Here is a 27,165-nt window from a genome sequence, read left to right as displayed (position 1 = left end):
CTCGGTATATTTCATCTAAAAGACGGTAGCTTTTATAATGCAGAGCTCCTTCAGTACCACACTAATGCATCACCTTGTTGATATACTCAAGTCTTGAAGTGGAGCTTGAATGCTTGATCTTCAAATTCAAGAAGTGAGGATGCTGACATTATGCCAAGGCTGACACCAGTTCTCGAGACTGCTCAAGGTTAAAAACATTGAACTTTTGGACTGCGTAAAGTTGCAAAACTTCAGTTGTGCTTTAATATTAGAGTTCATATAAAATGCCAAATGTACCGCACCTTGGCTCTATTGGTGTTTTTTTGCATAAAAACAGGTCTGTTCAATAACTACTTACAGATAATTATAGTTAATTGTTTTTAATACAAAATGGTCACAAATCCATTTTTCCTCTTAAAAAAAATAATAAAGCCATTTATCCAAAAAACAAAAGTCAGAATTGTACAAATTAAAAGGTAATATTTATACATACAATAATAAAAGCACAACAAAATATAATGGGTTCAAAAAATAAAACCACATGTTGCTATTAAATCTAACTCCATTGAGTCCATTTAGAAATATTTGGAGATTACAGCCTTCTGATCTTTACACACACTCACTTTCTCCCAGAATTGTACCAGGCTTTGACACCAAATGAGTGCATTCTGCCTGCATATCAAATCCATCAAGACACCAATCCAGCACAGAAGAAAATGTTTTAAATGAAGTTCAGGACAAGGAAAAAAAAATTTGCCATTCGTACTCAAAAAGTGAAACTGTGATGGTGGCATCACTAGTATTTCAGGAAGTTCCAACAAGAGATCTAAAATCGAACTTTAGCAAATGAAAAACACTTCACATTTTATGTAGAATATCTTACATAATGCCACTGGTAACATCAAATGGTCAAACAGAGTCACAACAGACTTAAAAGCGACCAATTAATTCCACCCCCCCACCCCCCCATCCCCTCCAACCCAACTGACTATAAAACCCAGTGCTTGCTGTGCTTGTATAAATAAACAAACTATTGGACCGTAACCATACAATGACATTCAATTGAACACAGGTCAAATGCAGCATGGAAAGATGCAAGGTGGCCTCAAACACCAGGCTCAGGCACAGTTGCTTTGCTGTGGTATCAGGTCCTGTAAAAAAAATTACTGCGAACATCTGGAGCAAACTGGTTTTAATGCTGCTGTATGTCCATGTCCTTGAAACCCTGATCTTGACAACTGTAACTGGCAAAAGACTCTTTAGTAATCCTGTATAAATAAATAAAAAGTCACATTACATCAAATTGTGTCACAAAGTACTTATGTGCAGACCAGAATTAGATTCAACAAATTTAAAATGAAGTACTGTTGAAAGATGAAGAAAAATCATCAATTCTGGATTTATATTACTAAACTGAAGATTAGGTTCATAATTAGATATACAATTTTATTAAATATACTCGGAATTAGATTCTTTCTATAATGACCCAATTTACATTTTAGTGTTAAAGCAAGAAAATCTCACCAGTGTATTTGCTATTTTTAATTCACACACAATACAAGTCTGGGCATAACATTTATTATGTTGACATTTTTAAACTATGACAAGTAAAATAACACTCACTACTTGTGCAATGCAGTTTATGTGGTACAGCACATTGAAACAATAACCATGAAACTCATACTTTCCTTCCAGAGAGGGGTATTGAACTCACCAATTCCACAGAACATATTTTCCTCTCTGCTGGTCACAGAGACCTGTTGCAAAGAGGTTTTCTATAAAAAATTTATTTTTCTTTGCTTAACGTGACAGAAAGACAGGTCTCCCCATTACAAAAGCTTTTGAAGTTAGCTCTTCTGGTCTTAAAATACATTTGTTACAGTCAAGCATCATTCTTCAACTGCACCAAGCCGTTCTCATAGAATTTCTTTTTTTCATAGAATTTAAAGTACAGAAGGAGGCCATTCGGCCAATCGAGTCTGCAACGGCTCTTACAAAGAGCACTCTACTGAAGCCCACCCTATCCCCGTAACCCAGTAACCCCACTTAACATTTTTTTGGACACTTAAGGGCAATTTAGCATGACCAATCCACCTAACCTGCACATCTTTGGACTGTGGGAGGAAACCGGAGCACCCAGAAGAAACCCACGCAGACACGGGGAGAACGTGCAGACTCCGCACAGACAGTGACCCAGCCGGGAATCGAACCTGGGACCCTGGAGCTGTGAAGCAGCTTGCTAACCACTCTGCTACCATGCTTCCCGTAGTGGTTCTATCTGACTCGATTAAAATAAAAGCAAAATGCTGGAAATTAATTGTTGGAAAAATGCAGCAGGTCTGGCAGCATTTTTGGGAGAGAAACAGAGAAAAGTCAATTGCTTCTCTCTCCACAAATACTGCCAGACTGGCTGAGTTTTTCCAGCATTCTGATTTTATTTCACTAACTCAACAGTTACTCCAGAAAATAAGTTACAATAAGTCATACTCACAGTTCTTGGTTTTTTATTCAGCTTGATATCAATCCTGTGGTTTAAACAGAAGAATTAGACCTTAGAGACCAGCTGTAGCTTATTTAAAGTCACAACATTCACCATCTAATGACATGGAACAGCAGCAGCAAAAAAACATCAAACCACTTCAGCTGCAGAGATTATTTTAATGTCTTCACTAAGTCAATGAAGATTATGTTGTCACCGTTCCCCAATTGCCCGTTTTATTTTCCTACCTAACAGCACTGTGGGGGGGGGGGGGGGGGGCACCTATGCCATGCGACCATTAACTGTTCAAGAAAGCTACTCGTTGCCACCTTCTCAAGAATAATTCAGGGTGTGTAATAAATACTGGCCTTGTCAGCAATGCCCACATCCCATGAACTAACAAAAAAAAACTTCCCACTGTTCAACTTACCAACACTTCAAGGAACCTGGTACAAACTGACACTGAAAAACATTTCAACATCGCTGCTTTCCAAATTGAAATTTATGTGCCCCAACGTGGAACAGGAGATTCTTATGGTTCCAAGATTAATACTCATCTGGGTGACACATCGTGGGTTGTGAACAAGTATTTATCAGGAGATGGGTTAAGATTGGCTCAACCACATTTTACTTACTGCTGATGGAGAAAGGATACTTCCGTTTCATTGGACTGGGCTAGGTTTGATTCAAAGGGTGAGCAGTGTGCAAACCCATGAGACTGGTAACACTTTTCTGTCGTGCTTCAAAATGGTGACTTGCTAAATCACCCCCTCTCTAACCCTAGCAGCTCCAGTCTTTTAAGTCTCATCTCAGAATATATTTGATTCCCATCCTTCTCATTAACAAGTCCATTAAAAGTGATGGCAGCTGATGACAACTGTAAATACATGACGGTGAACGGTAATTTTGTGCTGATCCACTTAATCTGATGTAAACCCACTATTTCTAAACTTCATATAATCTTTGTTTTTTTTAAACTAAGTGACAAAAACTGTGACATTAGAAACCAAATTCTTCTGTATTGACAAAACATCTATAGTTTTTTTTAAGTCACTTTGCACTCAGAATTAACTCGGGAGTACTGAAAGGTGTTGAACTTTGATAACAAATGTTGGAAGAGATCTTAGTGTTATATTCGAGAACCTGTGGAGTTTTATCAAGGCCTGCCTGCCTTGTAAACTGTCGAATGGTAGTCATCTATTTGCTATTTGAAAATCTTTTGACCTAACCTGTTGAGGGTCTCTTGTGGCAGAAATTCAGAATTGCAGGATTATGAATCAATGCTATAGTTTTATTACATTACTGATGTGAAGTGCAATGGGCAGCCAACAAGACTGTAGTTATACCTTGAACTCGACTTGATTGGGCGGATGCCTGGTTTGCCAGCAGCGACCATTACACACACATAAAAGCTTATATGCGTACACAGCGCTTTGTTGCCCGAAAATTATTTATCTGATTTAATTGAAAATTTGTGAAGTTGTTTGTTTCCCAGCGACTGCATCTTTCTGTTGAGAACATCGTCTGAGCACAAATTGAATTTAGCATTTTTTAATCAACACCAATTTTTAATTATATGCATAAGCAAATATTCAAACTTACAGCAGCTACTGGCAAAATGTACTAAGTACTTCCAGAGAGTCTACAGTCTACACATCACAGTACAGAATACTGGAAAAGACACAGTATGTATACTGATAGAAAGCAAACTTACTCAAAGTCATAATCAAACATGCCAGATGGGCTGGATGGCAGCATAAAAGAAGAAAGAAAGCAACACAAGTTAACATACCAGTTATCCAAACCAAAGTCTCAAACTTTTTGGAATACTAAGTTTTTAAACAAAAAGGCAAAAGACCAATGGCACTTTGATGAACTTAATGGAGAAATGAATATATCCAAAAGCTGCTCTTTTTCACTCAATCGGTACAGGTTCTTGAAAATAATGAATGTTTTTCACAAGAATTATTACATGGAATTATAAAGCCATTCATTTTAATTCAAAAGCAACAGAGCAGTGTGCAGCACAGTTGATGTACAGGGAGCAATGCCCCATAAACATACAGCAAAAAAATAAAGTACTGCCATATTTAACTCAAAGTTCACCATTACTGACAAGTTGTTAATTTACTTTCATGGTGGGGGGGGGGGTTTGTTACCGGTAGAAATCCCACACATGGGTTTCTGAAGGACAAAGTCAGACATGACTCCTCCATTTTAGCCCGCACATCTCAGAATCCCGCGACCTGTTTCTTCGCAAAATTACCTGTGTCGATTTTTGTTTTTCCGTTTCTTGTGGCTCCCGTGATGGCTGCCGGACGATGTGGAAGAGGCTGCTTTCTGTGGCTTCACTCCCTGCAGGTGTGACCCGTCCAGTTCCTCGGTGTCCTCCTGGTTCAGCTCGTTCTCCTGATTCTGGAAGTCTGGCGAATTGTCACTTTCTGTCCCACTGCCTGGTTCACCTAATACATTTCACACACAAGATGTGGCAGATTTGAAAAGGTTTGCTTATCCCAGCACAGTTCCTCAAAGCATCCCAGCACTAAGTGTGAGAAGCACAGCCAACAAACTGCATATGCAGCAATACCCTTTAATTATCCAAGTTAAAAATGATTGCTGCAAAGCTTTAATTTTTAAAGGTATCCATACACCATGGGCAGGTTTCTTTGGTTGCCAAAGCTGAAATTGCGTTTGGCGATCCACCGGAGAATCACCGTTTGCGCCGAAATCAGGGCGGCGCCGCGTTTGCAATACTCCGCCCCCTCGAAAATGGCTACTCGCAGAATGCGCCACATGCCGTCGGGACAGCCTCAGGAAGTCACCTGAGGCCCTCTCCGTTGCCGCCCCTAATGGGCTGAGTTTCCGACGGCATGGAACGCTTATCATTTTTATTTTCGTGAACCTGGCGTGGTGGATGCTGACTGAGTCCAGTGTGGGAATTCCGGTCCCACGTCGGTGCATGTGTTTTCCGGCGACAAAGAGTGCTGACACCGGGAAATCCTGCTGTCAACGGTGGGGCCGGTGGATCCCACTAGCAGGCCGCCTCCGTGTCGAAACACGCATAGCGGGGTGGCCGGTAAATCCCGCCCAATATCTATACTATGATTCTGTGAGCCAGGATGGATATGCTGTACTATTGGTACCATTATAACTTTTGCAATGTTTTCAATATTATTTTTACAATCAACTGGTAACAGCAAGAGTGTAGGAGTTTTGGTTTCACTGACACAGTAATGGAAACAGTAAAACAGCAAAAAATACTTGTAAAATTAAAATCACTTTCAAGGAATGAAGGTGTCACATTTGTGATTAATTTCATGCATACTTCCATGAATAACAAAGTTATTATGGGCATTTCCGCTCTTCTCTACCTCTCCCACCCGTTAAAACTTCAGAAAAGAATGCCCCAGTACAACCCCAACCAAACTGCAAATTCCTTGCCCACTCAAAGACATTTTTATGTGGAAACATCTACATTAAGCTCAGCAGAAATGGTATTTATTTTTAAGACTTACGTTTTTCTACCATCTGGTCTTGGACACCAGTCAAAGCACTCACTGCCTACAAGAGAAGTTAAATCACTGTTAAACACACTGCACTTAAAAACTGTGCACGCAAGCTGTAAGTATTCTGTAATCAGACGCAGTTACTCTACTCACTGCCACTGAAGTAACGGAGGACTTGCTAAAGAGACGCTCGGCTTCTTTAAACTTCCTGTTCCTTCGATCATTCTTACTGTTGGTATTTCTGAAACACAACACAGTTATTAATAGGTGAAATACCCAAGTATTTCCCATTCAATAGTATACAGCTCCTCCTATGCTGATGCCGTTATTGACGTTTCTCTAATGAGGACAGGTGTTAGGTACAGCCCAGGTATTAGATAACAGGGATGGAGAAAGATCAAAGGGTAAGTCACCCGTTATCATCTGTGTAACTAGTCTCACAGAAGCACTGGCAGACCTCCAGGAGTAAGGTGCTGTCCACTTCACTCCAGTATCGCTTGCACAGGATGAAGTGAGCCAAGCAGGGAGAAAAAAAATGACTGTTCTTGCCCTTTGCAAAGATTTTTATTCCTCGCTTTGTGTAACTTTCAAATAAAAGATCAACCATAAAGCCAATTTAAAATACTTTCTGCAGGGTCGTAATGTGTTGCTGCAAACAACCTGGTGTAAATTAACCAACATTTAGAACACAGTGCTACCATTAGTTTGTGGACAAAATTCCCAACAGTATAAACTGGTCTTCACACAAATCCCACACCCTCCCTGACTTCCTTAATTAATAAGTCAGCAACCTCTGCTGCCTAATTGCCCGATTCTTTCAGTATGATATTGGCAGAGCCCTGACAAGAAGCAATCACTGCTTCTCACCCTGCACTTCACCCTTCTCTCACAAATGCTTACTACTGTGGGTACAATTCGGCTGGACAGTTGGTCCGTGATGCAGAATGAGGCCAGCAGCGTTGGTTCAATACCCATACAGGGAGAGATTACTCATGAGGGTCCCCCCACCTTCTCAACCTTATCCCTTGCCTGTGATGTGGTGAATTACCTCCAGTCAGTGCTCCCCTCAAAGGGGAAAGCAACCTATGGTCATCTGGGACTATGGCAACTTTATTTTAGTTTTACAATTTCACAGATCCCACTGTCAACTCGTGTCATCCACTAGCCATTCTTCGGATACTAGCTCAAGCAGTATTGGCAAATTGTCCAACTATGGTAATATCTGTCAAGCCCAATTCTGTCCTCACCCAACATCTACACAGATATACACTGAAATTTCAGCATCAGCCGCTGAATGATGATCATAGAATCATAGAATTTACAGCGTAGAAGGAGGTCATTCGGCCCATCAAGTCTGTACCAGCCCTTACAAAGAGCACCCTAATCAAGCCCACGTCTCTACCCTATCCCTGTAACCCAGTTACCCCCACTCAACCTTTTTTGGACACCAAGGGCAATTTAACATGGCCAGAGTCATTAGGGCCATTTAAGCGACTCTTAGACAGGCACATGGACATCTTTGGACTGTGGGAGGAAACCTAAGCACCCGGAGGAAACCCAAAGACACGGGGAGCACATGCAGACTCCACACAGTGACCCAAGCCGGGAATCGAACCTGGGACCCTGGAGCTGTGAAACAACTGTGCTAACCACTATGCTACAGTGCTGCCCCTTCCTTGGTAATTGATTTCAAGGCATTCATGCAGAGATGGCAGGCCAACTTTGGCAGACCAGCTTGAGGTGGGCTCACGTGACACAGATTAATACTCTTTAAGAGCCGTGAGGTTTTGCTGCAGCTTTATAAAACCATGGTTAGACCACACTTGGAATATTGTGTCCAGTTCTGGTCGCCTCATTATAGGAAGCATGTGGATGCTTTGGAGAGGGTACAGAGGAGGTTTGTCAGGATGCTGCCTGGACTGGAGGGCATGTCTTATGAAGAAAGATTGAGGGAGTTAGGGCATTTCTCACTGGAGTGAAGAAGGCAGAGAGGTGACTTGATAGAGGTGTACAAGGTGATGAGAGGCATGGACAGGGTGGAAATGGCTGTCACGAGGGGACATAATTTTAAGAAGAATGGAAGAAGGTATTGGGGAGATGTCAGAGGTAGGTTCTTTACACAGAGAGTGGTAGGTGTGTGGAATGCACTGCCAGCAGAGTTGGTGGAGTCAGAGTCATTAGGGCCATTTAAGCGACTCTTAGACAGGCACATGGACAGCAGTAAATTGAAGGGGTGTAGGTTAGATTGATCTTAGATTAGGACAAATGGTCGGCACAACATTGTGAGCTGAAGGGCCTGTACTGTGCTGTACTGTTCAATGTTCTATGTTCTAAGTAGGTTTACATTGCAATGAAGTTACTGTGAAAAGCCCCTAGTCGCCACATTCCAGCACCTGTTCGAATACACAGAGGGAGAATTCAGAATGTCCAAATTACCTAACAGTATGTCTTTCGGGACTAGTGGGAGGAAACCGGAGCATCCGGAAGAAACCCACGCAGACACGGGGAGAACATGCAGATGCACAGACAGTGACCCAGCCGGGAATCGAACCTGGGATGCTGATGCTGTGAAGCCACAATGCTAACCACTGTGCTACCCTCAGGGATCGACCCAGAGACGTTCATGACTCGGTTAGACACGAGGGCAGAGGTGGGCCACCTGCGGCCCGTGGGCCACAAGCGACGCATCAAGGTATGGAGTGCAGCTGACAAGGCATTTTGGCGACCATTGCCCACTCATGGTTGCCAGATTCCACTGGTTTTCGTCCACAGCTTTTTTTCGGACCAGCATGACTGAAATGATAAGCATATAAAGCAAGGGCAAGTGGTGAAGTGCATGTTGATTACACACATTGACTGTGAGAGCCCTGCGCTTCCTCTGCATCCAATCAAAGCGTAAATCTTTTTGTTCTTACCATTTGAAGTCAATGACAGCTCTATTAATATATGAATGGTTAAGCACTTTCTCTAACTGGGTGTGAAATTATTTGTGTATTAAATGTATTTAATCTAGGGTGACACGGCGGTGCAGTGGTTAGCACTGCGGCCTCAAGGCGCCGAGGTTCCAGGTTCAATCCTGGCTCTGGGTCACTGTCTGTGTGGAGTTTGCACATTCTCCCCATGTTTGCGTGAGTTTTGCCCCCATAACCCAAAGATGTGCAGGGTAGGTGGATTAGACTCGCTAAATTGAGCCTTAATTGGAAAAAATGAATTGGGTATTTTAAATTTATAGAAACCAAAAATTAAATGTATTTAATCCTATACGTGTGGTTATGATTAGTATATGAACCTGAATTCAATCTTGCGGCCCACTGTGATGAAGGAGGGTCACTCATGCGGCCCACTCATTAGGTTAAAAACAAATTACTGCAGATGCTGGAATCTGAAACGAAAGGGAAAATGCTGGAACATCTCAGCAAGTCTGGCAGCATCTGTAGGGAGAGAAAAGAGCTAACGTAACGAGTCCAATGACTCTTTGTCAAAGCTGCTTTGACAAAGAGTCATCGGACTCGAAACGTTAGCTCTTTTCTCTCCCTACAAATGCTGCCAGACTGGCTGAGATGTTCCAGCATTTTCCCTTTCGCCACTCATTAGGTTTCCTAGATTGCCCATCACTGCACTCAGGAGTGTTTTTATTAACTGAGCTATTGTGAAGACTGTCCGAGAGAACTCATTACAAATGTTTTGTAAGGGCTGCACGGTGGCGCCGTGGTTAACACTGCTGCCTCACAACACCAAGGACCCGGGTTCAATCACTGTCCGTGTGGAGTTTGCACATTCTCCCCGTGTCTGCATGGGTCCCACGCCCACAACCAAAAAGATGTGCAGGGTAGGTGGATTGGCCAAACTAAATTGCCCCTTAATTGAGAATTTTTTAAAAACTGTTTTGTACATACAGAACTGTCTACATGTGAATTTATGCGGGATTTTCAGAATCAGACTTGAAGATTTGCCAATGTTTGCCAACTACAAGAGCTCTCGCTGTTACACATACTTCTGATTGGTTAAGTAACGATCCCATCCACGAATTATATTCCCATACATCTGGGTATCTTCCAAATAACTGCCTTCAAAAGCATAGATCTGCCGCTCCAAGTTTGCCAAAGTCTCCTGTGTAAAGGGGAAGTTACAAATATATTTGTAAAACAATTGTGGAAGAAAATCAATCTGATGTGAAGTGTTGACAAGTTTATCATTTCAAACAATCATAGTTGCAACAAAAAAAATCAATATAAAGAACTGAAAGAAAAATAAGTATTTTCCACCATGATAAACCGGTTAGTTTCCGATAATGAGCTTAGGGATAGGGATGCACAATTAACCAGTACCCATTGAAATACAAGCTGGATATAAACGTCATGCTGCCCATTCTTTGAATGATCTCTGCTCGTAACCAATGTTAACCGTTTTGTACACTGGCTGTACCCATCAGAGGGAGTCAATATTGAGAGTGGCGAGCGCTGCACTGCTTAAGGGGGCGGTGCACCATGGCTGGACCAGGTGTCATGACTGAAGAGAATCTGACCACAAAGAATAAGACATGGTACAAGAGGCAGCAGAGGGCTTCACTGGAGATTTTGATGGAGGAGATGGAGGGGGACAGATGGCATGAACCCACAGGGAGCCAAGAACTGCATCCCCCAAGACGTCAAAGACAGATAGATGTGGAGTTCAATGCAGAGAGTTAAACCCCAAGGACCTGAATGCAGTGCTACTGAAAATTCACAGGAGTGGTTAAGGTCAGTGAACATATCCTCAAACGTCATATCCAGCAATTGTACCAGCAGCTTCGCTTTGTGCAAATCATCTCACTACCAATAATCTCTATCAATTACAATTCACACAAAACATCAAAACTTCACCTCACTCTCACACACTAACACTGCTGCAAGCCGCCCACCCACATCATCCAGCTTGTACACACTGCCAGTTCTTCAATCATGGCAACATGAGCCAACAGATTGGATCAAACTCACAGACCCTCTTCCCCTTCTCTTTCGGGGCAGTGTAGCACGTAACTGGAAGCAGCAGGGCTGGTAAATCCTGAACCCCATGGGAGAGATAATATTGATCATTACTGAAAGAGCCAGAGCTGAGACCGGTCTGCTCATAACTCAATCATCCTCACATCCCATTTGTCCATAATTCCACACTCTCTTCTGATTTACAAGCTGTAGATGGTGCAAGCATGCACCTCCTACTTCCCCCTCTTCCCCTGCACCATAACTGTACCAATTAGCTTTCTTTTTTGAGATACTCAAAAGGTGAAGCACGTCAATGCAAAAACAGTAAGAATAGAACAACAATGAAGATTGATTTCATTCTCACAGCTACCAGTCGAGATGGGATCCACACATGGATGAGGCATTGGGCACAAGTGACATGCAATAAGAGCCAGGGCAAGGATGGCACCAGTGCCAGCTCACCAGCGGATGAGGTCACACATGGGTTCTGCTGCAAAGGACTGAGGTGAGGAATTCATTGGAGCAGTGTACAGAAGAACAATGATGGGTGAGCTTGGTGCATTGGCAGGCCTGCAGTCAATGTCAAGGAGCATGAAGGAGTCCGGCACCACTGATACAGGGCTTTGCACAGAGTTTGGAGCCCATCATTTCTGATTGGAAGTGATTTGCACATGATAACTTGTATCTATATTGTATCTTTACAGTAATAAAGCATCTCAAGGTGCTTTACAGATCTGACACTGAGCCACATAAAGGGATATTACACCAGATAATCAAGGAGATGGATTTTAAGGAATGTATGAAAGGAGGAATTCCAGAGCTTAAGTGACTGAATGGTTAGCCACCACCAAACCTGGGAGAGGGACTTTGGGCTGAAGGAGATTTACAGAGCTAGGGGAGATGCAAGGCATTGGAAGGCTTGAATAACAAGGTGGAAATTTTAAGATCAAGACACTCGTTGACAGGAAGCGAAGTCTATACCCTAGTGGACTGAAACATGCTTAGTATCCATTGGCCAATGTTGCAGTTTCAATTCCAGCACCAGCAGGAATCACTCAACACCCAACTGTTGCAATGGAGGCTCAGGCAGTTGTGTCCAAGGTCAGCTTGCTGCCATACAAGCACATGCTGACATCATCATAGTTGTGCAGTACAGCAAACTGCCGTCCCAACAGATTTCTAGAACTGCTGAGGCTCTGCCCAAGATTCCTCCCTTAGCTGTCACTCAGGCAACAGCAAGAGTATTGGCAGTCAACCAGCCTATACTATTACTTCCCATACTAGATGGTGCAGTCTGCAGCTAGGCTCGAGGTCCAGAGCTGCTCAGGTTGCCCTCCAAAGCAATCTCCTCCACCGAAAGCCAGCTATGCTACAGGCACTGGATGAGGAAGACGACAGGTAAAGGCACCTGGCAGACACTAAGGGAATGCACAAGGGTGATCAGTTGACTTTTGTACGCAATGTAGCATGATCCGCTTTATAAATTTGATTTGGAATGTTTATTTTGTGTTAAGACTTTTATTCTCGTGTTCAAATTGATGGTGTAATTGTCAGTAACTGAGGGAAGGTGAGGAACTGTTGGCAAATGGGAAATTGGTTTCCTGGTATCACACCCAAGATCAGTTTATCAGAGACAGCCCAAGCAGAAAGGGGCTATTTACATTTCCTCCTCCTCTTCCCCCGGAGTTGCTTGCTGCTGGCAAGGGCTATCTGTTCATAACAGCAAGGTTCTGCAGAATGCAGATGACAGTGAATCTTGACATCCATTCTGCAGAGTTTATCAGGACTCCATAAATGGTCCAGGTGGCAGAGTGTTGTTCCCATGCTCTAATGGTCTGTTCTGTCACATTTACTGCGGCAATACAGCTTTCATCATGTGGATGCTGTACATGTGTACGCTGGCTATGTGTACGCTGGCTGTGCACTGAAATCATGCAAAAAGCCCTTGATGTCCGGCGACCCAGAGGTTTATCTTTATGGTTCATATACAGTTGACGCATATCCAAGTCAACTTGAAGCTGACAATTTGCTGCCTATGGTCAAACAAGAGCTGGACATTGGATTGGAATCTAATAGAATATAATTCAATTAATGCCACCACCGAGATGGTGTCTGGTTATGATTGGCCAAAGTGTCTGCATGTGCCATGGATGCCGTTTTGGAGCAGTAAGGACATCTGAAGCACCCAAAAAATAAGCAGTAACATGTCTAAATTCTCACTCCACCTCTTCAACTCTTTGCTCCTACAAATATATATTGCATAACAGAGAATATTAGACGAAGAGCTACACAAATCCATCACTAAGCAGCCTGGATGGGAAAGTCAGACATGTTGCAAATATACATCTTTGTTAAAGTCACTCACTCAGATTCCGATTAACGGAGCAAACCGGTATAACATGTGGATATGAAGAATCTCAACGTGGTTAACACATTATCCACACTGGATGAATGATATTTAAGCCTTGGAAAAGGCGCGGCACAGATGCCTTATTTTTATTTTTTTCAGAGAATGTAGGCGTCACTGGCTAGGCCAACATTTATTGCCCATCCTGAATTAGCCTTGGGATGGTGGGGATCCACCTTCTTGAACCACTGCAGTCTTCATGGTCGAGGGCCACCCCAGGCCTATCAGGAAAATTCCATGATTTTAATCCAGCATTAGTGAAGGGATCGTGATGTATTTGCAAGTCAGGATGGTGACTGGCTTGGAAGGGAACTTGCAGGTGGTGGTGTTCCCATGTACCTGCTGCCCTTATCCTTCAAGGTTGTGGAGGCCGCGGGTTTGGAAGATGCTGTCGAAGGAGCATTGGTAAGTTGCTGCAGTGCATCTGGTGTCTGGTACACGCTGCTGCCACAATACATCACTGATGGAGGGTGTGAATGCGGTGGTGCTGGATGGGGTACCAATCAAGCTTTGAACAGCTGCTTTGCCCTGGATGGAGTTGCGCATTTTGAGTGTTGTTAGAACTGCACTCATCCAGGCAAGTGGGAAGTATTCTATCACACTACTGACTAGTTCCTTGGAGATGGTGGACAGACTTTGGGGGGTCAGGAAGCGAGTATCAGCAGAATTCCCAGCCTCTGACATTCCCTTGAAGCCACAGTATTTATGTGGCTAGTCCAGGTCAGTTTCTGGTCAATGGCAACCTCCAGAATGTTGATTCGTAGGGGATTCAGCAATGGTGGTGCCACTGAATTTCAGGAAGTGATGGCTAGATTGTCTTGTTTGAGATGAATATTGCCTGGCCCTTGTGTAGCACAAAGGTTAATTTGTCACTTATCAGCCCAGGCCTGGATATTATCCAGATCTTGCTGCAAATGGGAACAGACCGCTTCAGCATTCGAGGAGTCGTGAATAGTGGTGAACATCCTGGATCATCAGTGAACATCCCCATTTCTGATTTTGTGATGGAAGGAAGGTCATTGATGAAGCAGATGAAGATGATTGCACCTAGGACTCTCCTGAAGTTGTGCCAGGGGAACTCCTGCTGCAATATTCCGGGACTGAGATGATTGACCTCCAACAAATAGAACAATTTCTTGGGTATAACTCCAACCAGTGAATTGTTTTCCTCAATTCCCACTGACTTCAGTTTTGCTGGGGCTTCTTGATGCCGCAGTCAGTCAAATGCAACCTTCTAGTCAAAGGAAGACGTTCTCTCCTTGAGTTCAGCTCTCTTGTCCACATTTGGACTAAAGCTGCAGTAATGAGATCAGGAGTGGCCCTGGCAGAACAAAGTGAGCAGGTTATTGCTGAGTAGGTGCAGCCACATTGTTGGGTAGACACCAGTAAAGTAGTTGTATTGGAACAGCTTAGCTAGGGATGCGGCTACTTCTGGAGCACAAGTCTTCAATTCCTATTGCTGGAAGGCTGTCAGGACCCATAGCCTTTGCCATATTTAATAAGAGTACCAGGGTTTAGTGGGTTAAATTGAGGACAGGCTGCATAAATCTGGTTCATATTCCTTTGAGCATAGAAGATCAATCAAACAGAGATGGTTAAAATAATTGAAGAATTTGATAGCATAGAGAGAGGGATTGGTGATGGAGTCCAAAACAAGGGGACAACCTGAGAATAACATAAAACTTTAAATTAGGGTTTGACCATTTGAGGGAAATTAGGAGGTATGTGTTACACACACAAATTGGTGTCTTTCACAAATGTCTGTGGTTGCTGGGCCAATCAAAGCCTTCCAAATGAGACTGATCTGTTTGCTTAAGTTAAAGTTAACTAGGAATATGGAACCACGTTGAGTAAATGGAGTTGAGGCATAGATAAGCCATGATCTCATGAAGTGTTGGAGCAGATTGCAGGAATGAAATGGACTACTCCTGCTCCCATGTCTATTGGGGCAAATAATAGTTGCTTAGCTGATGCAGAAATAATGGATGAGTGCTGCTGTAAGGTATTGCTCGGGGATGAGAACCAAGCGCAGTGCCAAAGAGAATCATGTTCCACAGAAATAGATGATTACCCAGCTGGCGGCTCAATCAGGTGTTGGGTGGTCATGCGCTTGCTGTGATCAGGAGATTGTGTCTATACATCCAAACATTTGTCACAACTTATGCTGCTAATTCTGGTGCTCATACTTGCTGTCTACCTGGCAAGGCCTCAAGCCTCTGCTTTTCAACTTTTTAAATGACCAATTAGTCACTATTTTCCTTGTATGCAAGGGGGTAAAAAGAGTAAGTGGGCAAGTAGTTCTAATTGTTGCAACAAGCAATAAAAGTACAAAGTCAACACTGGTGCAGACTTGCTAGTCCAATGCTGGAGAGGTTCCCAGAGTTTATTGATGATTTGGTAAGCCAGGGTTGGCAATATGCAAGTTTTGGGGAGGGAGAATTCGGAGCTACATCTGTCGAAAAGCAGGGTGAACTCAATTCTTCCTACACAGCTCAAGAAAACCCGGAAAGACAAAGCCGTTTTGGACAAAATGGCCTTGAATGGACAAAGTTGGAGCAGCTGCCAGTGCTCTGTGGTGACAGGTTGCACAACTATTCACACTACTGGGCGGCACGGTAACACAGAGATTAGCACTGTTGCTTCACAGCACCAGCAACCCGAGTTCGATTTCCAGCTTGGGTCATTATCTGTGCGGCGGAGTCTGCACCAACTAGGGGCTGGTTTAGCACAGTGGGCTAAACAGCTGACTTGTAATACAGAACAATGCCAGCGGCACGGGTTCAATTCCCATACCAGCCTCCCTGAACAGGCACCGGAATGTGGCGCCTAGGGGCTTGTCACAGTAACTTAATTGAAGCCTACTTGTGACAATAAGCGATTATTATTATACATTCTCCCTGTGTCTGTGTGAGTTTTCTCCAGGTGCTCCAGTTTCCTCCAAGTCCCAAATGACATGCTTTAGGTGAATTGGACATTCTGAATTCTCCCTCTGTGAACCCGAACAGGCGCTGGAGTGTGGTGACTAGGGGATTTTCACAGTAACTTCTTTGCAGTGTTAATGTAAGCCTACTTGTGACAATAATAAAGATTATTGATTGTTATTACTATGAGATACATCCTTTAATAAGGTAACAATAAGAACACGGATCATACACCAACATGTCCAGTTACTGAGGAGAGGATTGAATAATAAATGTGAACCTCGCTCCTGTAACTCTGGTTCCCCTCCATCAGTTTGTTGCTGACCCAGTGAGTGGTCAGGCTGCCAGTGTGACTGAGAGCAGCAGTGAGGGAGAAAGCCCAGCTCCACTGCCCAAAGTGGTCACTGGCGTCACTTTGTCTCAGGGTGACCGGCCTGTGACCAAGAGACCCCATGTCAACAGGCTGCGTGAGACTCCAAACCTGCCCTTTAATCGGCCGACAGTGCTGACATCCCCTTTAACCGGTGCCTCAGGGCCCGTGCCGCCCGCTCACTGCAGGGATCAGCTCCTCAGGCCCAGGCTCTCGCCGGCCTTTCCTGTGCCTCCTCCCCCCGGCGGTACCCGCTCCTTCCCGCCGACTGGCTGTTTCTGAGCCCGGGAATCCCCTCCTCCTCGGCACTGACATACCGCCAGCTCCTGCTTCCTCTTCACCAGCTCGGCCAGCTCCCGCCGGGTGTCCGGGATCTGCGGGGTCTGCGCCTTGTTGTGCATCGCCATATTGGAGGCGGCGAGCGAGAAGCGCCCCAGTTCAAACCGCTTCTTCAGGCCGCTGGCGGGAGGGGCGTCAGCAGACCTCCAGCCACCGGGGGGCGCTGTGGGGGGCGGGCGCAGCCCATAGGGCGTATTGCACTCAAGCTGGAGGGTGTATTATACCCAACACACCGCCACCTAGAGGATTGGGAGGGTATATTATACCCACACACCGCCACCTAGAGGATTGGAGGGTATATTATACCCAACACACCGCCACCTAGAGGATTGGAGGGTGTATTATACCCAACACACCGCCACCTAGAGGATTGGAGAATATTATACCCAATACACCGCCACCTAGAGGATTGGGAGGGTATATTATACCCACACACCGCCACCTAGAGGATTGGAGGGTATATTATACCCAACACACCGCCACCTAGAGGATTGGGAGGGTGTATTATACCCAACACACCGCCACCTAGAGGATTGGAGGATATATTATACCCAACACACCGCCACCTAGAGGATTGGGAGGGTGTATTATACCCAACACACCACCACCTAGAGGATTGGAGGGTATATTATACCTAACACACTGCCACCTAGAGGATTGGACGGTATATTATACCCAACACACCGCCACCTAGAGGATTGGAGGGTATATTATACCCAACACACTGCCACCTAGAGGATTGTGAGGGTGTATTATACCCAGCACACCGTCACCTCGAGGACTGGGAGGGTGCATTGTACCCAGCACACCGCCACCTAGATGATTGAAGGGTGCATTATACCCAGCACACCATCACCTAGAGGATTGGAGGGCATATTACACCCAACACACCGCCACCAAGATGATTGGATGGTGTATTCTACCCAACACACTGCTACCTAAAGGACTGGAGGGTGTATTATACCCAACACACCACCAACTGAAGGACTGGAGTGTATTACATCCAGCACACCGCCACCTCGAGGATTGAAGGGCATATTACACCGCCACCCGTCAGACTGGACAGCATATTACCTCAATTAACCCACCACCGATTATTCAATAGCGTGCATTACATCTAACACATTGCCATGTGGAGGTCTGAAAGACGCATTGGTCAAAACAGTCCCACTTAGAGCATGGTACTCCACTCTTGCAGGCTTCTCCCAATGCCTGTGTCTATGTATTTACATTGTGTTTTATGTTTGCCCTATTATGTATTTTCTTTTCATGTACAGAATGATCTGTCTGAGCTGCACGCAGAATAACACTTTTCACTGTGACTCGGTACACATGACAATAAACCAATCCAATAGGACTGACCATTGTGTGGTCAGTCATAGAATAGCTCTGTTGTGAGAGGATTCATAAGTGATGTGGAGTTTTGAACGGACTGGACGGGCCTTGGAGAAGAAGAGCTGCTTGATTTTAGGGGGGGCACGGTAGCACAGTAGTTAGCACAGATTCTTCACAGCTCCAGGGTCCCAGGTTCGATTTCCAGCTTGGGTCACTGTCTGTGCGGAGTCTGCATGTTGTCCCCGTGTCTGCGTGGGTTTCCTCCGGTTTCCTCCCAAAGATATGCAGGTTAGGTGGATTGGCCATGTGAAATTGCCCTTGATATCCAAAAAGGTTAGGTTAAGTGGAGTTACGGGGATAGGGTGGAGATGGGGGATAAGGTAGGGTGATCTTTCCACGGGCCGGTGCAGACACGATGAGCCGAATGGCCTCCTTCTGCACTGTAAATTCTATGTATCTGTGATTGACAAGGTCTGTACTTAAACAATATCTCTATAATATACCCAAGGGTTCCAATCGACAAATGAGTTTATTCTTAAATGTCTATCCTAACAAAGTTATTCCACTGAAAACTCTACATTATGAATTTTCCATCAGCTTTCTCAAACCAAAAAAATTGCTTACAGTGGAAAGTCAATTGCAAGCATTTTGTTTTGAATAAGAAGCTGGAACTGCTATGAATTCCATCCGTAAAGACACTAAAATATTTTGTTATTTTGGTTGTACTTGTTGGTCAGATCTTTTTCTTGTCTTGAAGGTAAAAATATTCATCCCTCTCTGTGATGGAAAGTGCACAACATGAGAGATAAATGTCCAACATTATTTAGTCTTAATGCATGATCACTGGGACTTTATGAAATACAATTATTTGTAAAAGATACAAAGGAAAACACTTTTAAAAATCATGTTAGCAGGTAAAGTAATATTTTTCATTGAGGGCTTCATAAATAGCTGCCAATCAACAGAAACTTCCAACAATTAGCCTCCAAATCATTTTAAGTGTGCCTATTTTGGACACGTCCTCATTATGAGGACCCAATCAGTACCCTGAAGGACAGGGTAGGTAATTCTTGGCTCCATATTATCAATTAAAGCATCGCTGCCGTGTTTCTGCCACAGACTTATCAATGCCACAGGAAATCAGATGATTAAGTTTGTTTTTGAAGTGAGCCTTTTTTCAGAGAAGCACATAATGTCATATTTGATAGTTGGGACAAAGGCACTCAAACACATGAAAAATATTGTTGAAATCTACTTTACTAAAAATGACACAGACTGCCAAAAACATAAGGGCGATTGTAACAAAGTCAACATTACAATCTACAAGAACACCAGTTTTCGGTATACAACAAAATATAATTTTGCACAGTATTTTAAAACAGGTTTTCATTTAATAACAAAAAGTGTTGAAAGGTAGGCGTGTGTCACTGTTCATTATCGCTCTCCTGTTGCTCAGCAACAACCTGGCTTCACGTTTTTGCTGGATGACTGCGTTGGGGAAGGGGTAAACTTGAGCCCTTTGGTATGAAAATTTATTAACACTTCACTTAGTTAGCAAAACAATTTTGTGAGTAGAAAAGAAATAGTCCGATTTGTTTTTTTTTTTCCTGACTGGTTGTTTTTCAAGGCCTGCACATGTTAGGTGTGCGCAATTACACTAAAGCTGTAAAAAAACAAAAATCTCTTACCCGCTTTCCTGTTTTAAAACTGACCAACTCCTTGGAGGCCATATTTAACAAGTGCAACTACATTTGCCACCCTTAACATGCAGGCTGCTCAACACCAAGTTTCAGCTCGTGCTGACAGTTAAAAGTCAGTGGAGCTGAATGATCCAGGCCTCCGTCAATGTAGCAAGTCAGCATGACATACAAATCAAGCAAGCTGCTTGACACCAGTTCTCCTCCCTGTCCTCTTTAAATTGCTACCTTTACTCCAAGCAGTTTTGGAGTTAGATGCAGCTGTTTGTCCGGGACATTCAGACACCTTAACTGAAAAAATCCATCAATGATATAAAAAGTTACTTTAAAAAAAAACGGAAAAGCCTGGAAAACATTCAGCATGTCAGGCAGCATCTGTGGAGAGAGAAGTGTAAGATTAAAGTTTCAGCTCCACGATTTTCTGTGCAGCCACTAAAGAAATTAAACAAAATTATGGAATATCCATGTTCAAACCAGTAGAAATCGGAAATATAGCATTACAGGCATGTTTTTTTTTTACAGAATACAATTGCTCCAAATATTTCTTGCTTGAATCCAACAACAGACTCAAACATTAAGAGATAAGTTTCAGCTGGTGCTGACAGTTAAAAAGAACCAACCACTGCTGGGGATATAATTGACACTTTTCAGCTTAGTGGCAGATAGTGCAGGGATCGTGACTAATTAATGCCAAACCTATATCTGATCAACATTTCCATCATAATGAGTTGGATTTGAACCAGTCACACCACTGGAATTTAACTGGTTCCTTCGAGGAAGAGGGGAATTACTTTCAGCGGCAAGCACATCCATCATGTGGGTACAGGAAAATATGTAGGTCAGGATTCCCACTTTAGATTGGGATATTCCTAGCTAATGAGTTTTCGACAGTCGCTGCCATTTGGGTGTTGCCTTCACTGACAGGTACAGCTGCATATGTGACTGGATCCAGATCAAATCTGACGGATCAATACCTACCTATCAGGGTTAAATATAGAACAGTTTATTGACATTCCTCTTGCTTCCTGTTGTGTACGCCGACACAAACCATCAATTTGTGGCTGGCTGGGGAAAAAAGTAATTGCGTACAGTGCATTATCAGGAAACAAGAAGATCACTGTCTTCCCTTCTTTAACCAAAAGAAATAAAGATCAAGCTCAGACAGCAATTCCTCCAGGGGGGGCACAAATCCTATATTGTTTTCAGAAAAGGATTCACCACAAAATACTTTCAGTCCAAAACAATAAATCCTTGGCCACTTTTACCATTTCCTTAATCCAACGTGCAGATAAAAGAGGGACTCTGAAGGGTCTGCTGCTAGAACTCGTGCACAAAATGAATTCGGAAAAGTACACAAGGTGTCCACAAACTGCTTCAGGAGAAGAAAGTAATTCAAGACTTCAACCAGCAATACAATATCTCAAACCCTGTAAAACCAACCAGGGAATGATACAAGTTGAAGCAACTGTTGTCTGTTTGGTGACATCCCCAGACCAGAGTCTAGTGGAATCATTTTGTTTATGAAGTTTATCTTTACCTAATAACTTGGAGGCAAAAAACAAATCAAAAATTTATTGAAAAGCATCACATACTCCGACATCATTGACAATGCTACAGTCTAGTAGCTGCTCTGGTAAATGTACTAGAGCAAACTCTGTGGTTCGAGCAGGCCTCCTCCTGAACATCAGACTAGAGGTGAACAGGCCAGATTATGAAGCCTGGAATTCAATTACCATCAGAACGCTTAACATTTGGTCTAGAGGGATCATATTGTTCAATCCTGTTCGCCAGGCCACATTTCGTTCTTTGAATTTGTCGTATTGGTTTCGAATGGAACACCGACAATTTGGGAAGAGAGTCGAGATGTGCTACCGATTGACTAGGCCTGGACAGAAAAATAAGAAACTGGTCAACTTGTCCCCTGGTCCTCGCAATTCTAATATAATTATTTACCTGCATGTTTGAAAGAGAAAGTAAAACTGCAGCGCCAATTTCAAAAGGAACACTGGGGAGGGTTTTATATTAACTTTCAACTCCCTCATCCTCCTCGTGCTGCCCTTCTTTTGCATCCACCTCAGCAGTATCCGAACAATCGTGTAGAATGACATACTCCCTGCTGCTGAAGCCAAATTTCAGCAGATCCTTTTCTCTGAGTTCATAGTATCGCTGTGATTCAATGCGCTGATTGTTAAGATACGTGCCATTGGCAGAACCCAGGTCGATGATATATGGTCTCACCCTCCTGCCTGATGTACCGTCACTCCGGGTGAACTCCACAAGTCTAAAGGGGAGAAAATGGGCAACACGTTAGGCCATACACCATCTGCACTCTTGAATGTTACAAGGTCTTGCATTTCTGCTCCAGCCTCATTGAGACAGGAAGAATTATCTCAAGGTTTTACCCACAGAGCGAAGTTGAACAAGTCAATAGCCGTAAAGAAAAATTACCTCACAAGAACGGGGCAAAGACATGGGGCTGGATTCTCCGCCCGGCGGCATGGGGCTGCCCCACAATGGGAAACCCCATTGACCGGAATGCTCCGTTTCGCCATTCGCCAGGGGGGTGAACCTGTAATGTGGCAAAGCGGGGCAGAGAATCCAGCCCACGCAGGCTGGTGCTTCACCCTTGATCACTGAATGGTAGACTTATGATTCCCAATGAGCCCCTGAAGGTCCCTTGCCTAACAGTACGAATAGGGGTTCCCTAGGTTTCAGATATGGATACAATACACTCCTACATTTTAAAAAACGTTCACAGGGAGGCAGAGCATTGGTCCACCCAAGGAAGGAGGCAGAGTCATGGGGAACGGGTGGAAAAATAATAACCTGGAATAAGCTAACCGTGGGATGTTGTTGTGAAGCTACTTGCAGGCAAGCTTACTGCAACACTCCCAGAGAACGAATGTCTTCGTAGGTGGGTCGAGAACCCAAAACGTGGTGGAATGAGATAAAAAGTGCAAATGGGCAAATATACTTCGGCAGCAGAGGAGCAGCCTCAAACACCGACTAAAATATCTTCTGGAAAAATGAAGCTTCACATTTTGAGGAGGACATTAATTTTGTGTGAATATTTAATGGCACTTGGGGAAATAAAATGGGACCGATTGAATTATTCTACAGAGAACCAACACACACCCAACGGGCTAGGTAGCCACCCCCCACCCACATACTGTAATGGCTCTATGACTTAGAAAATGTCATGAGGAATTAAAAGAACCAGAAGCATTGGGGTATTTCTAAAATTCACTTGGTGAAAGCCTTTCTCAACTCAAATGTTTAATGCAAAATTGCTCATTAGCCTCACTCAATCCGTTAATTGGGGCTAGGGAAGTGCGAGCACATTATAAAGAAAACCCAGCGATCAACACACATACCCGGACACATTTTAGTCACAACCACCTATATATTTGTCGAAAAGCAGCCAAAATGTCTACGGCACTGAGTTTTCGACCCTGGGTCACTGTCTGTGTGGAGCTGTGGGTCTCATCCCCACAACCCAAAGATGTGCAAGGTAGGTGGATTGGCCATGCTAAATTGCCCCTTAATTGGAAAAAAAATAATTGGGTACTCTTAAGTTTGTTAAAAAATAAATAAAAACAGCCAAAGAGTAGTGGCACTGTTTAAAAAGGAATTGTGAGAATGGCAACACACTGCTGAAACAAACAGATTGAGAGTACTGGAGTGTGGAACGAAATGAAAGCCATTTGGCCCACCAACCCCAAACTTTCCATGGTGTCGAAAAAATCTACTCGCTTACTAAATATTTCCCACCTGCTTAATGCCCCAAGACAACCTTTTCCATAAATCTTGCCCCCCCCCACCCCCAACAAAAAATGTATTTGTTAAAGCTGTGCCCAAAAATTGTTGGCCACATTTCTGAAAATATAACAGTGACTACAATTCAAAATTACTCCACTGACTGTGAAGTACTTTGCAATGTCCTGTGGTCATGAAAAGTACTTTGTAAATGCAAGTTCCTTTTTTAACTTCTTTATTTTTTTATGGACGTGTGCATCGCTGGCAAGGGCATTTGTTGCCCTTCCCAAAGTACCCATGAATTCAGAAGGCAGTTAAGAGTCAACCACATTGTCGTGTGGGTCTGGAGTGACATGTAGGTTTGACCAGGTAAGGATGGCAGATTTTCTTCATCATTAGTGAACCAGATGGTTTTTACAACAATCAATGATAGTTTCATGGTCACCATTACCAAGGCTAACTTTCAATTCCAGGTTTGTATTAATTGAATTTAAATTCTACCAACAGTGGTGGTGGAACTCCAGAATATCCACCCATTATAGTTCGCTGTTCCCCAGAAATCTCAACTCCCTGTCCCAGGAAATGACAAGTCCTTTAGAGTTATTGTTCAGACAGGAAGGTATTACTGTAACCAAGAGCTCTGTGCCACATTAACTACTGTCCTTTGAGGAAAAGAAAAATTGTTTTGTAATCTCTGCATTTACCTGTTAAGAAAAATTGGGACAGAGAGAAAACGGGATTAGTGAACCAAAGGAGGCCAATAATGCAAGGGCAGAGGAAATGCAAAGGAAGAGCCAGGAAATCCAATTGGATTTGAATCAGTATGTGCTATACCTGACCAGTGCAAAACCAAAGTGGTGTAGGGTTGCTGGAAAAAAGAGGCATACTGTTGAAGCTTTTCATCTTTCACTCATTAGGACAGATTGCAAGGTTACCAACAATAAAGGGAACCACAATTTATACTGTGCGAGAAGAGAGCGAAATCAGAGTCCACTTGTCAACCAATCAACTCTCTTTTCATGCAGTGTAAATTGTTGTTCCCTTTACTTGGTAACTTTGTGATCTGTCCTGATGAGTGCAATGCAAAAAGTTTCAACAGCATGTCTCTTTTTCCAGCAGTACTCAAGTAGAGGATGATTGTTTAATAAAGTTGGTTTCACACTTCCTGGTTTTGTCACAGTTGGCTGTCGGTGGAACCCATTTACTGAGTTACTTTCATGTTCATCAATACTGGGCATAATTTTCAAATGATGGTACAACAGCATCAGTAGCTATCAATTCATGCCAATCCATTATAAACCATGTACTTAAAAGTAATGCAAAGAACTTGAAGAATAAGCTTCTCAAGTTTTCTGTGCTGTACTGTTCTAATTCTAATTCAGCTCCTTTAATAGTTTTGGGGTGTACATCAAAAAGAAATTACAAGAAGATTAAAATAACATCTTTCCAAATCACCAACCTGTACTGCAGTACTGCATGTTGCTTGGAGCAGGAAGGATGGTCAATTGGGATATCCACTACCCTCCGCTGCCGACCCAAGAGATAGGCACTCTGACGATGAATATGCATGACTGGAAGAGGCTCGTCATTCTTGAATGGATAAAGACGCCATCGTTTCCTTGGTATCCGAGACTCAGGCGGTTCATTGTATTTTATCACCACCCCACGAAAGGTGTTTGTATCTTCCACAAGGGCACCAGATAACTCAAAATTTGGCTCCTCTTTCACCTGGGCCCCATTACCGCTGTTGGCCTGACTGTCAATCAACTCAGACTCAGGATTCGCATCACTGAACTCGTGGCACTGATTGCGGTTCTGACGCCTTCTCTCATTATAATACTCTCTCTCAGTCTGCTGGGTGCTGAGCAGTTGAGTCTCCCTGTCTCGGCCACTCATGCTAGCTTCCGCGTGAGACCCACCGTTCCTTTTGCTGTGGGTTCGCCCCCGGTCTGCACACTCTCTGTGTCGCTCTCGGTCGCTGTTCTTCTTGCGCCGGTGTTCGTTTCCCTCAGAGCGATCTCGATGACGTCTCTCAGCATGGTCCCGTCGCGGATTGTCATGCCGTTCCTGAAACATAATGAGAAAAATCTAACTTTGCTAGCCAAGCAACAGCTAGGAATTAAGAGACCACGGGTATAAAAAAAACCTCGTTCCACAACCGTTGGGAGATCATGTTTCATCAGCAAACCCACTTATTTACGAACTGGAATATCACGATATATAAAATTAAGTTTAGCCATTGTGATAAATGTCTTGGCTCCAGAACAGAAGGAAACACATGTCTGCGCTGATCGTTCAATATTTCAGGATGGGATTAAAAGATAACCTTTTACAGAAGAACACTGTGCCCGTGTGAACTCTGTTTGTCCAACTAGTCCCAATTTTTGACCACAGAGCCTCATTTCTCTTCCCCCCCCACTTCTACCAATTTATTTAATCTCATTTCGAACCTGGTCGAGTGAATTTCCTTCTGGCCTCTGACTTTTTTTTTGCCAATCATCCCTGATCCCTGCTGCTGCGAGGTGTGGCTTCTCATTGCCTTGAGCAAGACTCTTTGCAATCCTTCACCTCTTGGCACCAGACCCCACCCCTCGCTTCTCGGTGTTAAATCCTGACTAACAGGGATTTAATTTTCACTCCCTTTTCTTCATTAAATGACACTGGTGTCAGGGTTTCAGCCCCCTTCATGGCTGTTAATGGGCCTCGATTCTGGAGCTGCTGTGATTGGGGACAGTGGCTGCTCCTTGCTCTGGGATGAAGGCTGTTCAATAATCATTAGTATTATATTTTTAAACACTGATTTATAGCGTCCTGCGATTTTTTTTCTCGGTTAACCCACCCGCTTCCACTTGCCCTCGGGCCGCGAATGCTGCTTCCTGCGGCCCGGGGAGCTGCTCTGCCAGTGGCCGGGTGGAGACACGCTGCCCCCGGAGGAGCCCGAACTCGAGGGCCGCTGCTTGGAGGCCGAGGCCGCGCCCTCCCTCTTGATCCTGGGCCGGTGGCGCTCGGCCTCTGGGCTGTGCGAGGCCCTGCGGCGGCCCGGAGCCTCCATCTTCCCGGCGGCTGAGAGCGGCCCAGATGCTGACCCGGAACAGCACAGATTGTAGGGGGGGGGGGGGGGGGGGAGAGAACACTTCCGGGGGCAGCAAAGGATCAGAGGTCAGATCTGCTCCACAAACAACTAAGAGCAACAATGACCACCCCCATCACCACCTCCTCCCTCCCCTACTCACATCTCCCCATCACCACCCCCTCTCCTCATCACCCCCTCCCCATCACCACCCCCTCTCCTCATCACCCTCCCATCACCCCCTCTCCTTATCACCCCCCTCCTCATCACCCCCCCGTCTCCTCATCACCCCCCTCCCCATCACCACCCCCATCCTCATCAACCCCACCACCCCTCCCTTAC

At 44.1% G+C, this 27,165-nt stretch overlaps 2 protein-coding genes across 4 annotated transcripts; both read right to left on the bottom strand.

Moving 5' to 3' along the window:
- Window positions 1–217: 217 nt before the first annotated feature.
- meaf6 (MYST/Esa1-associated factor 6) lies at window positions 218–17,118 on the bottom strand. Of its 2 annotated transcripts, XM_038801198.1 has the most exons (8): window positions 16,944–17,118; window positions 9,959–10,074; window positions 6,118–6,205; window positions 5,974–6,019; window positions 4,725–4,920; window positions 4,173–4,202; window positions 2,471–2,504; window positions 218–1,247 (listed from the first exon to the last, which is right to left on the bottom strand). In XM_038801198.1, exons 1-8 carry the CDS (start codon window positions 17,031–17,033, stop codon window positions 1,239–1,241), a joined length of 609 nt encoding a protein of 202 aa, XP_038657126.1. In that variant the 5' UTR covers window positions 17,034–17,118; the 3' UTR covers window positions 218–1,238. The 2 variants fall into 2 exon arrangements, with proteins under 2 accessions (XP_038657126.1, XP_038657127.1); XM_038801199.1 differs by lacking the exon at window positions 4,173–4,202.
- A 2,421-nt stretch (window positions 17,119–19,539) lies between these two features.
- Window positions 19,540–26,854, bottom strand: snip1 (Smad nuclear interacting protein). Of its 2 annotated transcripts, XR_005461142.1 has the most exons (4): window positions 26,593–26,854; window positions 25,213–25,820; window positions 21,951–22,278; window positions 19,540–20,372 (listed from the first exon to the last, which is right to left on the bottom strand). XR_005461142.1 is itself a non-coding variant. In XM_038801187.1 (3 exons), the coding sequence occupies exons 1-3, from the start codon at window positions 26,803–26,805 to the stop codon at window positions 22,020–22,022; spliced, it is 1,080 nt and encodes a 359-aa protein (XP_038657115.1). In that variant the 5' UTR covers window positions 26,806–26,854; the 3' UTR covers window positions 19,540–22,019. The 2 variants fall into 2 exon arrangements, 1 of the variants encoding a protein (XP_038657115.1); XM_038801187.1 differs by having other exon boundaries at window positions 19,540–22,278.
- Between the last annotated feature and the right edge of the window lie 311 nt (window positions 26,855–27,165).

The sequence above is a fragment of the Scyliorhinus canicula genome, chromosome 1, assembly GCF_902713615.1.
Source record: "Scyliorhinus canicula chromosome 1, sScyCan1.1, whole genome shotgun sequence".
NCBI lineage: Eukaryota > Metazoa > Chordata > Chondrichthyes > Carcharhiniformes > Scyliorhinidae > Scyliorhinus > Scyliorhinus canicula.
The sequence above is the reverse complement of the archived record's forward strand: the minus strand, read 5'-3'. Positions and strand labels throughout refer to the sequence as shown.

Bases quoted from the DNA above. Each gene is read 5' to 3' on its own strand.
- meaf6 (XM_038801198.1), bottom strand. From the start codon at position 17,033: ATGGCGATGCACAACAAGGCGCAGACCCCGCAGATCCCGGACACCCGG. The intron at 6,206-9,958 runs GTATGTGTAACA...GTTGTGTTTCAG, and splicing joins CGTTACTTAACCAATCAGAA to AAATACCAACAGTAAGAATG. The intron at 2,505-4,172 runs GTAAGTTTGCTT...TTTAAACCACAG, and splicing joins ATGTTTGATTATGACTTTGA to GATTGATATCAAGCTGAATA.
- snip1 (XM_038801187.1), bottom strand. From the start codon at position 26,805: ATGGAGGCTCCGGGCCGCCGCAGGGCCTCGCACAGCCCAGAGGCCGAG. The intron at 25,821-26,592 runs GTGGGTTAACCG...ATTATGTTTCAG, and splicing joins CCGAGGGCAAGTGGAAGCGG to GAACGGCATGACAATCCGCG. The intron at 22,279-25,212 runs GTTGGTGATTTG...TCTCCCCTTTAG, and splicing joins CATGCAGTACTGCAGTACAG to ACTTGTGGAGTTCACCCGGA.